Raw genomic sequence first — 17871 nt, forward strand, 5'->3', positions numbered from 1 at the left:
TTGCAGGGGCGTTCCATGCTTTTGACAAAGATGGGGATGGATTGATCAGACTCAATGTCCTGGAGGTAAGAGTAACCGCTGGAGATTGATGAACAGAACAGAACACAGGGGGTGCCAGAACCAGGCTGACTGACATGTTGCCCTTTGTGTGCAGTGGCTCCAGCTCACCATGTATGCCTAGACCAGCCTCCAAGCCTCCAAGCACAGGCCCTGACAGGCTTGAAGCTGGATTCCAGGCCAAACTGCAACAGCTGTTACCTCAACCGTAAACCTACCAACGCATCTCTTCTATACTCCTTCCCCCTTCCATTGCACAATCTTCTCACCCCCTCCAGCTTCATCCATCTCTCTGATTCTCTTATCACTCTCTGTATTCCCTCATGTCCTGGTCACTCCTTACTTTCTCCTCACCAACACACACCAACTCTTGTCAACATACCTCAGGGACATAGCCATTTCTCCATAGCTGATCTCCACCTGTCCATTGTGTACGCAATAGGTTTACGTACGCTCTCCGTGCATGACATCCATCCTAGGTCACAAAGGGAAAAGCAGAAAGGAGAAACGGACCTCCCTCCGACTCCTGATCCATCTGCTCCTCTGGGCCACACTTCCCCTCTGTTGTTCAGTCACTCTTAATGGCCTTTGGCACTATTGAGCAGAAATGGCTCGTTCCCACTGGGCACTATCCATGTCCCTTCACAGCCCAAATACTAAGAACTGCCTCATTTTTGACACTTCATGTGGACAGTCCCAAAACCTGCAAACTAACACCTAGAGATCAGTATGTGATACCTGTCATCTATTGCCAGTTGGAGGGGATTAAAAGACGCTGTGGATATACATATGGTTTGAAAATTTTTCCTAGTTTAACATTGAAATTAAGGCTTTAGTCATAAGTAATTTTTCTCAATGCAGTTTACTCAACATTTGTTTGATTTTTCCCCAGAGGCTTTCATGAAGGGTGATTGGGCTTTTCTGTATTTAGTACAATACTTTGTTTCCATAGTACCCTGTGCAAGAGAGACATTCACAGACTTGTCAGTCCTGTCTCTTGGTTGCACGGAAATGTTGTGACTATTTAAAGTGAATGCAGCTTAAATTTTCCAAATTAATTAAAGTGTTCAGAAAGGACTCCTCGTGTTCCTGGTCAAGCTATGTGAACACACTTCTCTGAAAGGATGACTGTAAAGCACTCAAAGACAAACTGCAATAAAATATTTTAACTTTTTTATTTAACGTTTGCATGTTTTCTTATAAAAACATTTCCGTACAAAACATGTTAAACAGGCATGCACAAGTTTTCAAAAAGGAGAAGGATGCTGACCAACTAGGAAGCAAAAACAGTAGGAGAGCCAGTGTTTACATCCATAGTTTTACCCACCTGCTCAAACCAGTCATACACACCTGATACTGCAGCCAAATAGCTTCCTTGTCACCACCACCCAAGCATGCAGTTTTACGGTAGAAAAATACTGTGTTTGACTGCATACTGACATGTTCTGGTCTTGTGCTGCATTGGGGTACACAAATCAACCCTCTTACTATACTATTGATTCCACAAGAACACACCGTCTCCTCCACCCAAACAGTATTATGGTCACCAAAATTTAAGAACACAAAAGAATGCTTGTTTTGGGATCTGAAAATTAATTTTTAATGTGGAGTATTGGTACTGATATCAGTGAGGGTGGTTCAGCAAGCTCAGGCACACTTGTGAATAATAGACCACACGAAGTATGAAAGGTGAGGTCTATGGGGGAAAAATAAAAAGAATTAAAAAAACGCAACATTTTATACAACACTTTGAACTACTGTCTTTAGGGATGTTTTCAGTAGGTTAGAGAAGCACAACCCAGAGTTTTAAGTTTTCAAAAACAAAACTGGTCATACACATAAGGTCATTCCATAAAAACTGAAAATGCACTTATGTTGACGCACAGCTGCCTTAACACTTGACACACACACCCATGTTACTATTCAGCTGCTGTCACTGCTAGTCTAAAACCATTAAAAAGCCCAGTTTTTATTACCAGGACACAAACTCTGTCTGGACAGCGCTTCCTGGGCAAAGAGAAAGAAAACACATGGTAATTAACCTAAGCTTTATATTGCAATACAAACAGCTGAGCTGATAAGCACTGAATCAAATCGAAGAACGTGATCACAGATACTAAAACCTTTTGCAAGGCTACTTTGGAGATGCACAACACATGCATACGAATACTTGCAGATCAAAGACAGGAGCTCAAAACAGGACAACCATCAGTAGTTTGAATCTCACAACGGACCATATAGGGCTTATCATTCTATGACCTCCGGTTACTAGTAAAGGTCACTTGAGGGTAACAAACCAATTTTTATTTGCATAATACTGAGGAATAATATTATTCTAAGGCCATGCTAGACTGCATACTATGTCTGTGTCCTGTCTGAGTAGGCAAATACTGTTCTGAGAATCTTCTTACAAATTATGTCTTAACACGGCCACACCAACATGATATTCCAAAAATGATAAAAGCAATGTAAAATCAGACAATGTGGTTAAAAATAGAAAAATTACTGTGGGATAAAATTTTAGGGACAAGTGGATAAGGGACAGTAAGGTGTTGTTTTGCTGGTGACATGGAGTAATTGACCTTGCTGTGCTAGCAGACAGGCGGGCGGGCGCTCGGGTTAAGTCTTGGTCAAGGAGAGCAGCTGTATTATGTGGTGAACACCACCCTGTCCAACATCAACTCAACTGGCTCAGTCCCTGCACCCTGGCTGCAGAGGGCTCTTCCTCTCCAAGCATGGGGTCCAGCTGATCAGACAGGACTAAGCAACAATAAAAACCAAAAGGCAGCCAACTGACAAACCAGGTGAAGACAGGGTTGTCTGTTGACTCTGGTGGGGATACTCAGCTAACGTATTCATGTGACTCCAGGTGCAATGAAGGGCAGGAACAGTGAAAAGAAAAAGGAAGGGGGACCCCCTCTGCCTCTCCTGTCCAAAACCTCAGTGCTCTCTAGGTCTCTGGACTGCTGTCCTCCTCAGCATGTTTCTGCATGTGTTTGGGTAAGTCCTTCAGGGAGATGGAAAAAGAACAATCAAGAAAAGTGGTCCTGACACTCATATCCAAACACCTCACAAAACAAAAATCTGCTCTGTCTCCCAGTTTTAATCAAATATGTCCAAACCTCTCTCTCCATCTACGGAGTTTGGCCAGAAAAGTGATCAAAGTCATTTGTGGGACACAGCTGAAAGCCCTTTGCTAAATGTTGCGTTTCAGTGAGCTAATTCGCTTTGCGCTGACATTTCTTGGTGTGGATTGCCTACCTCCTTGGTGCCATTCCTCACAGAGAAGAAAGCTTCACAGCCCTTCCAGCGACACTTCATGACCTGGAATGTGGGGCTGGTGTGATCTGTGAGCAGGTGCTGGTGAAGATGTTCCACAACACCAAAGATCAAGGTGCAGCCATGCCACTGGGGGAGAGGAGAAAGGCCACTCGAATTCACAGAACTCGTTCCTCAAAACCTGTATTCCCTAACACAAATTCCCTAAAATGACTGTCTTTCTGATCAAGATATTCATTTAAACTTTATGATGTCAATGTCTGAGAGTAACTTTAGACTTGAAGACCACAAGTCAAAGGGGATTATACAATTTAAAAAAAAATGATTTAAGTCACTTAAGTTCAGATAAGACCTCCACTTGAAACACAAGCCACCTTTTTACCACAAAGTACTGCATTTGAAGGAGCTGGAATAAGATACCATGCGCTAAACATTTCAACAAACAACGAATGAAAGATGGCTATTAATGTCATTTGCATGCCAGCTGTATAACTTCCGAGCGAACGGATCTGCACTGCATGAAGAAAGCAGTCCAGCGCAACGTTGGGATGGAGCTCCCCAATTTGGACAGTACCTAAGCTACCTGAATGAGAAAGAAGGCTGGCAGTATGATCAAGGGCACCACACATCCCAGTAAGAACAAGTGCTGTCTGACAAACTGTTCAGGACAATAAAATCCCACACCAATAGACTGAGGAACAGCTTCTTTCCCAGAGCCATGGCCATCATCACACCCTCCCTGCCAAACCAGAGAACTGATCACAAAAGCCAGCTGCTGCCTCCATTACTCCCCCGCATCCACCCCCACAAGGCTGCTAAGGACTGATGACTTCAAAGTTTTAATCTAATTCTTATTCAAGTGTTCTTTCTGCTGCTGCTGTTCTAAGAGCTGCCGCACAAAAATGTCATTGTATTGCACACAATGACAAAGTATTTCATCTTAAAGGACACTTTTCCAGACACAAAAGTGGACCTGCATAGGATTACCGCACACTAACTTACCCAGCAACGGTAGTTCTGCATCAGGTTGAGTCTGACAGCCTGTATGCTCCCGTCATAGCAGCCGGTGTAGATCTGTGCCACAAAATTAAAGCCAAACCTTCCTATAAACACTCAACGGTTTCATTTCCGTCTCATTAAATTAGACATGACCAATAGGATATCTTCAAGCTGTCCATGTGTATGAGGGTCAGTGGCCTGTTCTTACTCACCATGCTTTTGTGGATGGCCATGCACATAACCATGTCTTTGTGGCCACCGTACACCTGGAGCCGGTCGTGGGACTGTGGGGCAGAAACACACAATGCATAATCTATCTGGAAATACCATGATTTCTGGCATTTAGAAGTGAACGGAGAGGTTCAGTGTACAGCAGAACCCACCTGCAACTCATAGACACGCACCAGCTTGTCCAAACACGCTGTTATCATTACTTTCCCCAAGACAGCAACTACGGTCACTGCATGGTTGTGACCTTTGTAGATGCGTTTTAGTTCTCCTGTCTGTGCATGCAAAGAATGACCACAAACACGAGCAGGAGAGAAGAACAGAAAACGTCTTTAATGACACAATGTACCAATTAGCAAGAGTTTCGGCTCTTTCGGGCTGTTTTCTGAAGACCACTCTCTAGAAGGCAGAGAGCACAGTGCGTGCTGGGCTTGACACTTACATGAATGTTATGGCACTGGACAAGCCAGTCGCTTGAACCGCTGTACACAAATTCATGAGACACCTGCAGACAGACAGTGTGGTCACACATGGGTAGTCAGACACCACATAAGGGGAAATGACAGCAGGCAGCTGGGAGTGGTTGGTCTCTGGACCCCTACCTTCATGCAGAGCACGGTCTTGGTGTGACCCTTCAGTGTGCGGAGCAGCAGGCCACTCTTGGCATCCCGCACGCTGATGGTGCAGTCGTATGAGCCCACCAGCAGGAGTCGCCGCGCCCCCTCCTGTGTGGAGGCTAGACAGCTGACCGCACGTGGACTGTGGCACTCAAATACATCCAGCTGCCGGTTCGACTAAGGAGTGACAACATTTTATAAACAACACAACAATGAAAAACCCAACAGTGTACAGCTTAAACACAGTTTTGTTTAGTCAAACAAGGGGCTAACAAACACATTACTGAAAAGCAGGAACTTTAACTTTTGTGGAAATGCAGCAATGACGAATTTGCAATTAAATTTTTCGTAAACACCCCATTCCATTCTTTGACGTGTGAGACTGGGTACAGGCAATGCACACCTTCAGGCAAACGCTCACTACACAACCATTGGCGAGGCCTGCATAGAGAATCTTCCAGCGACTGTGCAGACACAGGACCCTGTCCATCAAGCTGAACTGCTTTTCACACTCCCGGGTCTGAAGGAAAGGGTATTGGGGGGGGGGTCAACCAGTATGGAAGAGAAGCAAGCTAGCAAAATAACTGGCAAACGACATTCACTTTATTCTAATTGTATGGTATCTGAAAATTTCACAGAGCAGAAGTGGACCTTGAGGCTATAGCAGCAGATGGTCTGGTCACTGGAGCCTGTGTAGAGCCGGTGCTGCAGGTCCGGTCCAGAGGATACGAAAAGGCAGTTGACTTTGGCGCTGTGGCCTTCGAACACTTCGACACACTGCCGGCTCTGCAAACGATGCGGAGAGTTGACATGCTGGTTATAGAAACTACACACGGCAAGTTACAAATTCCACTAGGATTTGGGAGCAAGAATTCCCAGGGAGTCCAACTCACCACCAAGCTGAAGACCCGCACAGTGTGGTCCTCAGAACAGGTATACAGGCATCCACCGTGGATCTGCAAGGCGGTAACAGCCTGCTTGTGACCCTCAAATGACCCTTCGGTTGGCTCCATGGAAACACCTGCAGCAAAGACACGTGATCTTGTGACTTAGCCACTTAGATGCCTGGCTTTCACTAATGGGAAGACAATATATCTTTTACCATCATATCGCTTTATTGGCTGAAGGTGTGCATAAAAAAAGGTGTGCATTGAAAAGATGACATTTAGGCAAATTTGCTCATATATAAACTAATAAAATGATGTCGCGGCTGGAACATGCATAAACTGCATGAATTAATGCATAAATTGTTCTTTTGCTGAGATGTACATCGCTTTGGACAAAAGCGTCTGCTAAATGAATAAATGTAAATGTAAACATGATTTCTGCTCAGAGGGCCACTTTCAACCAGATGGCATTCACCTAGCTGTGACTCGGTGCGTTAACTCAAACATGGCAGAGGGAGTTCTGCGAGGAATATCTCAGGAAGGTCGAGGACTTGCCTGAGCATTTCTTTGAGTCTATCGTGCTGGCTGAAGGCATCTGAGTATCACTACAAAAAACAAAAGTGACATTCCAAAATGATGACGAAAATTTAAGTAGTATGTAGTGATGTGACAGCAATACCAACTCATCTCGAAAGACAGTCTTCTTGTAACCGATCTTGAGCACATACAAAACACTAGTATTTATGTTTGAACTAATATCTTAAAATCATGATTTGCATCACAAGGGCTCTGGCCTGTGGGATTTGGCTCTGACCTGTTCTGACTTCCTGCACCAGTGTTCAGCTCGCTGGTGGAGCTGACCTCATTACAGGCCAGTCCCTTGGGTTTTGCTCTTCCTGAATCAGAAGGGCCACCTGCTCCGGGGAGCGATGGGGACTTTTCTCTGCCACAGGTCTCCTGCTCATCTTCGGCATCAGATGAGTCGAGGGAAACAATATCGGGTGGTGGAGCCTCGGGCAGCTCCACATATGCCAAGGAGGAGGACGAATCACTGTCAGATGCTCCGTGATCCACCCCTGTGGAGGCCAGGGAGTTTCCAGCCTCTGCTGACTTCTTCCTGCAGTCTGTCCCCTCTTCCTCCTCCTGTTTCTCTTTTGTTGGGCTGGACTTGCTTACTCCAGACTGCTTTTCATTTATATTGGTTTTAGTGGAGAAGGTAGAGCAAGCATTTGCGCTCTGATCTACGTTGCCATTTTGTGCATTGTTTGCGTAACTCTCAGTCTCTTTTCCCTTCTTTTTTATCTTCCATTTTTTCTTGTTCTTCAAGTTTATCTTTTTTCCCTTTGGCATAAAGGCAGAAGATGGAGAAGACTGTTCTGGTGTTAAATCTGGAGACGATGCATGGGCCAGCAGCAGAACATGACTTTCGATCTCACCTCCAGACCGTTTAGAGGATGTCTTTTGGCAAGGGTCAGAAACAGACTCTTCTGAGACAGAAACACACCTCTCTTCATTGGCCTGAAGTACTTGGTTCTCTGCCGGAGCACTTGAATGAGACTGCACTCCGGAAGAACTCCATCCTTTGGCAGCATCTTCTTGGCTGTGGCCTATAGACACAACCACACTCCCATGTTGCTCTGCTCGTGGTATGCACTGGGCTGTAGACGAGCTGCTTGGGGTAGAATCTGTCTGAGGGTTCTCGGCAGGGTCAGGGTCCGAGTCTAGGCGCGTGGGGGAAACCGGCTCCTGCTTAATGAAAAGCGGCGTGGTGGTGGCAGGAGTGGGATGTGCAGGAGACATGGAGGATAGGGGCACAGCTTGATGTAAAATATGGGGCAGACCAGCTGGTGGGAGCTGGCTTGGAGAGTACGACAGAGCATCCTGTTGGATGGTGCAGGAAGGGGGCAAAGCAGGTGATGCTTTGACAGCAGGTGAAACAACCTCTGAGGTCTTCTTCACTGTTTGTTTAGACCCTCCATCATACCCCTCTGGAAAACATGGCATAAGCAGCAAAATTAGACATTGAGTATAGTCGCTACTAATGCATTAACTAAATCATGACAACGTTTAGGTATTTGAGAGACACCAAGACGAAAAAGAGGTACACTCACACAGATGCACCGACTACCCCAGAAAACCAAGGCAGAGTCACAGTGCCTGTTAATCGCATTATCTTGATCAAATATTTTACCTAAAAAGAAGCATGTACCTTGCATTCCTTGTAGGATTTCAATGCGTTTTGCCCTTAGCGCATTCATTTCTGTAGTAATCTGGAAATCAGATATGAAACCAACATACGCTGTGCACACAAAGAGGCAATAAACAGTACAAAAGCAAAACATTCTGGAGATGAATCAGTAACAGCAATTTGCCTTTAACAGACTGTAGACTGTGACACACTGAATGAGTAATGTGTGGCTCTTAAGATTAACGTTATCAGTATGGTTTTGGTGTTTGCGACCCCTTACTTGTTGCTTGACCATCAGTAGGCGCTGCATCTCCATGTAGGCAGCCTGCAGGGCTGCACGGCCTTGGATCAGGCTGCTTTCTAGTGTCTGGAGAGAACTGTTCAGTTCCTCCTCCCTCAGGGACACAGCCAGAAGCTGGTCCACCTGGGAGCTTTCTGTAGAAATAACTTGGGAACAGGAGAATCAAAAGCAAGAAAGATAACATCAGAACGAACAACATACAGGGCACATAAGTGCAGTACAGCATGAATTTACTTGTAGGTCACAAGGCTCATATATACTGTGCATGTGTATGTGCGCATATATATATATATATTCTTATATTTAAAAGAACCATCCAGCCATCCCCACTGTTAGTTTTACAGAGTGGCAAAGTTTCGGTTAATCACCTTGTAGCGTGTGTTCTCATAGAACGGTATCAGAGAGTGTGTGCTGTTCAGTGCCTTTTTGATATAATTCTGTGTATCTGCAATTTATTAATGGCCCCAGAAGTGACAAAAAATGTAACAGCAGCAAAAGGCCAAAGAAAGGACATTTGTCAATTAGAGGTTTAAACTGCGAGAAAAACTAGGCAAAGGGGTCTAGCGTGTGCAGGGTATGGTGGTAAGCAGTTTCTGACATTAAAAATAACAAAGAAAAGCTATAACAATATAAATGAAAGTGTTCAGATATATGACTAAGCTAAATTTTAATAAGTCAAGCTTTTTTCTGTTCAGTACATGTGTCTTTATTTGCAGTCTTTATTTTATTTACAATATTCCGTTTGATTTACTATCTTTGTATTAGTGCATATATGTACGTACATATATTACACGCTGCATGCATGTACAGTATTTATGTATGCGCAGTACGAATGTATGCTTCAGTTACAGCACTAATTTCATTAGGCACATTAGGTGTTCATGACACGTTACATTAGGATATTCACTGCAGTACAGAGTACAGGTGGTCCCCGATTTATGATCAGGTTACGCTCCCCGAAACCCATCATAAGTCGAAAATCCATTTAATACACCTAATACTGCACACACCTCTGTGTGACAGAATGGGACATGCAGATCGCTGTCGCTTCCCAGCATCGCGAGAGAGTATCGTGTTGCGTATTGTTTGCCTGGGGCGGGGGGAGTCAAAATTCGAAATACGGTTTCTACTGAATGTCTATTCCCAGCTCACCATCATAAAGTCGAAAAAAAAACACTAGTCGAATCGCCGTAAATCGGGGACCACCTGTACAGTATACAGCACCATGTTTCAAAAAAATGCATTTTTTTGATTTTCCAGACTTTTTCCATATACATGCAACACCTCCCGCATACAGTCTACAAAACAGAGGATGAAGATAAGTATATGGACATACAAAACATCAAAATGTCCTCTAAGGGAACTCACCTTTAACATCTTTCTGCTTTTCAGTCCTCTGCTCTGAACTAACAACTACAAAAGATGGGTTATCCTGTTCAAAAAAGATGATGAACAAATTAAATCATCGGGCTAAGTCCACTAGCTAAAGCTCAATTCCTTACACTTACATTTGCATTACTTCATGTAGATGACTTTTCTCCAAAGCGACTTGCAGTGTTAAACTACTTAATTATTTACCCATTTATACAGCTGGGTAATTTTTACTGGAGCAATTTTAGGGTAAATACTTTGCTCAAGGGTATTGCCTTTGGGTTCAAAGGCAGCAGCTCTAACCACTACACTACCAGTTGCCTCTACTTTTGTGCTACTCCAATCTCCTACCTTTGTTATCGTCAGATCTGTGTCTTGGAAATCATTCTGTTCTTGTCTGGTGTCTTCTTCCAAAGGGTTCTCACCATCTCCTCTCAGACTGGCTGTATTGTTAACCTCCTCCAGCTCCCTGTTGGCTGCTTGGCCAGATCTACAGTGTATAGAGGTTTCACTGCCCCAAGGTGAGATGTTCAGTCTCTCTGTGGTCAGCCTGCACTCCTTTGCAGAAGATTCCCTGGACCCACTTTCTGGATCAGTGGCCCCCAGGTTGCTCTCTGAAAAGCTTCGTTTGCGGGGCCCAAACCCAGTGACAGCAGAGCTAGGGTTGCTGAAAGATTCCCATTGATATCCCTCTGACAGGGAAATTTCGTCCTCTTCCGTGTTCAGTACTTCTGGGTCAGAGGGCACAGAGGGCACCATCTCAATACCAAACCTGAAACATGGACAACAGCAACTAAGAGGACAAGAAACTTGCATGTTTTCTGCTGTGTCCTATCCAATGTCTCAGATGACATTTGTTGATGACAATCTTTTGCTGATATTTTAGTAGGATCTCTCAATTAACTGCCTTGTGTAAAGGTGAATATAAACTGCATTTCCACGTACATTTATTGATTTAGCAGCCAGCTTTCTACAAACGTACGTACATCTGCAAGAACAATACAAAAGTACATTACAGATATAGATGGAGACATCTATATGCAGAGAGATCTGATTTAAAGCATAGATACATCAGAGGATTTCCCACCAAAATTCAAATGATGACTAAAGAAATGGGACCCCATTTACAAAGCCAACCAAGACCCAACATAACTGTAAAATCATTTTAACTGTATCGTACACCCTACACCGTCTAATATCAGTAACTGCTTCTCTCACCTAGGCATGCCCTTCCCTTCCTTTTGTTTCTTTTTGCAAACTTCATGGTACACCTGGTCCCAGTTGGCAATTCGGCGCGAACCCGAGGAGCTGATGAGCTGTCGGAGAGTGGGCCTCAGTCCCAAGTCCTTCTCGGCCTCAGACTTCCGCAACTCGCTGATGTTGCGGATCCTTCGTGCTGCATTGAGGTTGGGCTCGTGACCCCCGGCTTTGCTTGAATGCCGGGTCAAATCCCACTTCAGGGATGCTGGGAGACCCAGTTTTCTCAGGTCTGGTACTACTGGTCCGTGGACAGGTGCCTGAGCTTCCTTCATTGTGTCTCTTTCTGAACCTGGAACTTCATCTATCACGGACACATTCTCTTTTTGAATTGATGTGCATTTCTTAGTGTCTCCGTCCTCCACCTCCTCTTCCTGGCTCTGGTGGCCTTCCAGAGCTGAAGGCTGAATCTCCCCAGGATTTTCGCTGGTGGAGGTAGTAATCTGAACAGACTGCAGGGAAGAAGTGAGATGAGACTCTTTCAGTGTACCCTTTCTGTTCAGATGACTGCTAGCTTTTATTGGGTCTTTTTTCTTCATGGATTTTTCCACTGTCAAAGACCCAGGCTTGAGGCCACTGCTTGTTGAACTCAAAGGTTCTTCCACATGGTGAACCTGTATTTCTGGCTCAGTGGCAAAGCTGTCCTTGTTCTGCAACGCCTTCTTTGCCTTCCACATAATTTCATGGTACTGTTCTGGGGTGTCCCAGTTATATGAGGTCCAACGATTTTGCTTAAAAGGCCAAAACTTTGAACCTTTTCCCTTACCTCGAATTCCTCGTGACCTCCCCATAGTTTGTTGTCTACCCTGAAAGTTTCGGTAGATACCACCATATGGAGCCTGATAAGCCCCATGATTGAATTCTACCTCAGAGCTGGGATCGAATCTACAAGAGTGGGGAAGGTGATCGTTGGTGAAGTCCAAATCCATCCCAGACTGCATGTGAGACATTGGCAACCATTCCCAAGATCCCTGATTCTGATGGCTCATGTATGGGTGAGAAAATTCTCCCATCTGTTGAGGGGGGCATCCTTGACCTTCATGATGCCAGTTGTTCTGGGCTCCTTGACTCCCCCTGAAGCCCACGCCTCTCATGGACCACTTCTGGAATTTTAATGGCCTTCCTGGGTATTCATGAGATGGGTGAAATTTTTGTCCATGAGGCCACATCCCCACCTGCTCCGAAAAGTGACTTTCCCCAGGGTGATGAGCCCCACCATTCGGTCCTTGAGAGGAACTCCTGTGTATCTGCCAGTTGGGTGAGCCGTATCCCTCCTGCATCATGGGGACCATGGGATATCCCATATGTGCACCATGCTGAGAAAACCCTTTATTTTGCAACTGTTGCTTTCGTTGATTTTCCTCCATAGCCTGTTTTGCTTCTTCCTCTAATTTCCTGGAATGTAAGTATAAGAGTGAAATTTGCCATTGTGAACTCAGAAGAGATCTTATTCGCATATTTAAAACACGTTATGAATTTCTGAAGATAAAAACATTTTCCAGTTCACATTTATTTCAAATTTTCTTCACTTAGTGTATTTTTTTCATTCCTGTCTGTTTCAGAGAGATAACAACTTCTGTTTATGCAGTCAGTCAATAGGTTTCAATACAAACTAATCAAACAGAAGACAAGTGTGGGACCACTTTAATTTCATGTCCACTCACTTGTGTTTACAGCTTGGGTTTGCTGGAAAGTTTTGACGAACAATAACAACTTGACAAATGTGTGTTTATGGAAGTAAACTGTCAAAGATCTAAACTAAGAGTTTATGAAGATCACTTTTACATTTAAATTAGTGCTTAGGTTCAAGATTAAAAAATATGAAAGTTAATAAGCTTATTTATTACAGCTATTATATACATTAATGGACTTGCGTATTAAGCTTCTGTTTGTGACTTGGCAGTAAATGTGTCTTTGGAGTTACAAACAAAGCAAAATACTAGCTGCAATTGTGTTTGCAATCTAAGGAACCAATTAAATTGTGGCAAATTGTTACACATTATTACCCTGATTTATTATATCATACATACAATGGATTTCTGAAAACTGCATGTTAATATCACTTTTGTAGAGGTCAAAACTACCACTGACTTAAGTTTTATGCAATCTTGAGCCCAGGAAAAAAAAGAAACACCCCTCGCTTCACAAAATTAATATCTAAATTTTGGATATTGAAAGCCTAGTCCCCATTATTTTAAATGGGGAAAAAATAATGCATTCCTAGCCCATCCAAAAACCCCAAACAAATTTTCCCAAATATCACTAGAACACTCTAAAATACCTATATAACTAAGAACCCATGATTTCAGCACAATATAAAACACATGCACACGCTGCTCAGCAGTATTTCTCACTTCTCTTTTTAATTTTTTAGCAACAAACCAGGCAGGGATCCACTAAACACATTGTCTTTATCATGAAGATCTTTCTAAAACTGTACAGTGCTGCTAAAATGCACATGGTATACCAAGAAAGCCAAGTGTTGAATTATTCCTGCTAATTGCTCTGCTGTCTCTGCAATTATTTAATTAATTAAAAAACACACCCATTACGGCTGACAGACACTCCTACAGAATTTCATATAATTCTCACGATTACCCACTCTTTAAAAGAATTCTCTCATTCCTAACAAACCAAAAGATGGAAAGCTCTGATTGCAGACACGCCAGCTGCAGTACAATACTGCTGTTCTGGTTTACTCATGTAATGTGCAAATTTAATTTTTTTGAGACAAGCTTTGGATAAATTTAGTTACATTGACTTTTTTGTAAGGGGGCATGGTGGTGCACTGTGTTTGGCCGGGTCCTACTCTCTGGCGGATCTGGAGTTCGAGTCCTGCTTGGGGTGCCTTGTGACGGACTGGTGTCTCATCCTGGGTGTGTCCCCTCCCCTCCCCAGCCTTATACCCTGCGTTGTTGGGTTAGGCTCCGGCTCGCTGTGACCCCGGACAAGCGGCTTCAGCCACTGCGTGTGTGACTTTTTTGTTCCTTAACTCGAAACTTGGTTATCAAATGCCAAGAGCCGTTATACCAAAATTTCTGATGGAGAGTTTGTAAATTGACCAATGCTTGTATCAAGTAATTATAACCCATATTTCCTCAATTAGCATGTGATTACATAAATAAAGAAACTCAATTAACACTAAGCCCTGGTGATTTCAACAGAACAAGACAGTTACCTTAGTTCAAGTACCACCAATGAGTAATTTCAAAATGAGCAAATAATACCGTTTTCTACTATTAGTTTTTGTTACCTGCTCCTAGCTATCTACAAGGCTTGATCATTTGCTACACCCCATCCAGACTGCTCAGCTCTTCCACATCTGCCCGCTTGGTGGTCCCAAGCACAAAAGTTAAAGCACGGAGGTTCTCGGTTCTGGCTCCGTTGTGGTGGAACGACCTCCCCCTCTCACTCAGAACTGCTGAATCTCTGTTCACATTTAAAAAGAGTCTGAAAACTCACCTTTTCCAGACTCACTTCACCCATGATCTCTTAAGCTCATGTAAGATATAAATGTTTATGCTCCATAACTTTATGATTATACCCAGATAAGCCTTTACACAGCTGCTACTGCTGTACTGTACGTAAATGTTTGCGTATTTTTCCAAAAGAAAAAAAAAATGTTGGAAGGTGATCAGGAATCATCTATTTTGAGTTTTATGCAGCTACTCGTGTGATGAACATTGGTGCGTATAGTAGAAAGAAACTAACTTAAGAATCACACGTCTGCAAATATGATTCTTTTTCCTAATGTAATGCACAAAATTGTATCCTCTGATTGCTTTGGAGAGAAGTGTCTGTTAAATGAATACATGTAAATGTTAACGCTGATGAATCGATAAGTCCCACTTACCGGCGCTTCTCAATAAGGTCAACCAACTCCTGGTCAAAGTACTCCTCCTCAGAGTCAGATCCCTTGCTACCCTGATCATGCTGCTCAACCTGGTGCTTGTGAAGAGGGCTGGAGATGTGGCTGGCATAGCCTGTCAGACCCACCACTGACACACGGCACACGCGACACTCGTGGTCACAGTCTCTGGAGAGGGACAAGAGAAAATAAACATCAACACATTCTGGCACACAAGTTTACGCTGACAACTACAAAACACGCATATGCATGGATCAGAGAAAAGAACAATGTTGGATATATTTTGGCACAATAAAAATTCAGAGCGCAATTATGCAAGATCTGGCTATGAATGATTTCCGAGTGCAAGTAAGATAGGCATGTGTATCAGCAAATCTCAGAATCATCAAGTGTGGGAATGGCGCTCACCTGCCCTTCAGGTTCTCCAGCTCGCGATGATGCAGCATGCTACGCATATGCTCATCCATTTCCTGTGAGAAAGGGACAAATTGTGCCGGTTGGATAAGAAAAGTAAGTCAGAGGCAAAGAAGCGTTAGCAATAACAACACTAAAACACATTTGGTTTTTTAATAGGCCACTGGAGCTCAGTCTGCTTCATATCTTAGTGCAGGGGCTTATTATGTTTCTTGGTTTGTCTGGAGAGCTGCTTCCCTACCTGCTTTGTATTGTAGATGGTACGGCAGAGGATGCATTTCCTTTCTCTTGCCATGTTGGTTCCTGAAGTTGTATGTATCAAGCCATCACTGGAAGTAAAACCAAAGATACATACAGGGTTTCTTAATAATAAATCTGTAGTGTATTGGTTTCTCAATTTTCATATCTATTTCCTGATTTTTTTTTTTTTTGATAAACCAACTATGCAATGAACACTAGATTTTTTATTACATTTACAACCCCAATTCCAGAAAAGTTGAGGACAGTATGGAAATTTTTTTTTTTTAAGTCTAAAAATATTCATTTAGCAGATGCTTTTCTCCAAAGCGACATCTCACAGAGAATGTGTGCATTACATTAACAGAAGATAAAATAAGAAAAACAAAAAGGAGTGATTTGTAAATTTACTTTGGCTTGTATTCAGACAAAAACACTATGAAGACAAGGTATGTCATGTTTTACCTAATCAACTGCATTGTTTTTTGAAGATTTGAATTTTTTTAAAAACAGGTGTAAAAAAAAATACCAAACTATCACTGTACCGTTAAGATGGAGGTCAAAATCAATTTCCACAACCTTTAACCCCATAAGTGTTTTGCACAAATTTTAATTTGTTGTGTATCCTAAGGATGCACAAACCATTCATTTGTGATTTATGTCAGATTTGCTTCATCGTGTTTCCTTTGTAGTCTGCAATCTCTGTAGACCACTTCAGTGCTGAAGAAAAAAAGTGTACATACAGATCCTTACATGCAAAGGAATCAACAGTAAGTTATTCTTATTTGAGTCAAGATCACTAATTTCAGAATGGAATTCCTTTGCTTAACTTTGAGTCCCAATGGACCATCTACAAAATCTAGTTATAATAAGGTATAACAGTCCCCTAGCAAAATCACAATGGGAAATACAACAAAACAAGGCAAAATATGCCCGATATGTATGCGATGTCTACTTTTATGCTGTCTGTAGACATTTGAATCAAGAACAAAAGCCAAAAAAATCCATAAATTCTAGCAAAATATCTCAATGTCCTAAAGAGAAACAAAAGTTGACCCTTAAAATCAGAAAACCAGGCAATTTATGCATCACAAGTTCTGCACAATACCTAGATTTGGTTAACTTCTACTTCAAAATTGCTTAGTCTACAGTTTTGGAGACAGAATGGGTCTGGAATAAATCTATCATAAACTGATCCACCACCACCAGGTTATTAACTAGTGCGCCAGACACCATACCTTGGCCGTTTTATCCATACAGTTGGGTGCACAGGTGACAGGTAGAAAGAGGGTTTACCCCCCCCCCCCCCAGTGCCCCAGCTGCTGTGAAGCATTTTCAACTTGCATGTCGTCTGCAATGTTTATTTATTTATTTTTGTTTTAAAAAAAACTTACAAACAGCAGCAAACTCAAAATTAACTGTATCGTACACGAATATAATATTCACATAACCCATAATGATTAAGTTAACCAACACCGGGCAGCTAGGATTCCAGAATCCAGGAAACACAGTAAGAAGAGGGTAAGGACATGCATGGACTTCTTATATGTCGCGATTGTCCTTTTAAGTTCTGAAATAGTTGTTTGTGAGCACAGGAGATTTTTTATTGGAAATTCCCCGAAAAGCGGTCAAATTGCATACCTTTTGCTCTAACTCTATGTTGTTTAAATCCTCTCGCCACACGTGTAGCACACAGACTCCATACTGGTCACAACGTTGTCACGCCCCTTCCGTGTGACGTTGACACGTACGAATTTTCCGCCTGTCGCCTGTTGATGACGTATTAACCGTTAAAGCCCCTCCCCCTCCAACCAGAATACAGCGTCGTACAGGATTATGGTAATACACACGTTTGAAAGCACAACTTATAAAAGGCACTGTTGATGAGTTTTTCAAATGCAATCACCGAAAGTCGTTTTTCATAGTTTATAAGTTTTTCAAATAGGCTCACTGTGCAGTATTTTAGCCTTATATAAACGATAACAATTTTGTATGCATTCAGATTTCCTTCATACACATTTTGGAGCATCAGTGACAGTTTGTTACAGAAATGGGCACATTTCACATAAATGTTAGATAGGATTTTAGTTATAGAAGTAGTTATTTAATAGTAAAGTAGTAATTTAAGAAAATTAAAGATCATTTAAACCCTATTTATTTAAACGTAT

The 17871-nt window shown here is 42.6% G+C and overlaps 2 protein-coding genes across 7 annotated transcripts in view; one reads left to right on the forward strand and one right to left on the reverse strand.

The window, feature by feature from the left end:
• Window positions 1–897, forward strand: part of LOC108924080 (calpain-3-like) — a 29781-nt gene extending 28884 nt beyond the window's left edge. For all 6 annotated transcript variants that reach the window (XM_018735213.2, XM_018735214.2, XM_018735211.2 and 3 more), the window contains 2 exons: window positions 7–65; window positions 155–897. In XM_018735213.2, coding sequence (XP_018590729.1) covers window positions 7–65; window positions 155–181 — 86 coding nt within the window. In that variant the 3' untranslated portion in view covers window positions 182–897. The remainder of the gene's footprint in view (window positions 1–6; window positions 66–154) is intronic.
• A 366-nt stretch (window positions 898–1263) lies between these two features.
• LOC108924132 (zinc finger protein 106-like) lies at window positions 1264–17419 on the reverse strand. Its single transcript, XM_018735325.2, has 21 exons — window positions 17345–17419; window positions 15708–15795; window positions 15461–15522; window positions 15038–15220; window positions 11146–12579; window positions 10279–10699; window positions 9925–9988; window positions 8536–8702; window positions 8277–8337; window positions 6882–8055; window positions 6623–6672; window positions 6074–6201; window positions 5832–5966; window positions 5584–5700; window positions 5166–5357; window positions 5006–5068; window positions 4719–4838; window positions 4548–4619; window positions 4339–4410; window positions 3319–3465; window positions 1264–3064 (listed from the first exon to the last, which is right to left on the reverse strand). Exons 2-21 carry the CDS (start codon window positions 15759–15761, stop codon window positions 3008–3010), a joined length of 4773 nt encoding a protein of 1590 aa, XP_018590841.2. The 5' UTR covers window positions 15762–15795; window positions 17345–17419; the 3' UTR covers window positions 1264–3007.
• Between the last annotated feature and the right edge of the window lie 452 nt (window positions 17420–17871).

The sequence above is a fragment of the Scleropages formosus genome, chromosome 1 (assembly GCF_900964775.1).
Source record: "Scleropages formosus chromosome 1, fSclFor1.1, whole genome shotgun sequence".
Lineage (NCBI taxonomy): Eukaryota > Metazoa > Chordata > Actinopteri > Osteoglossiformes > Osteoglossidae > Scleropages > Scleropages formosus.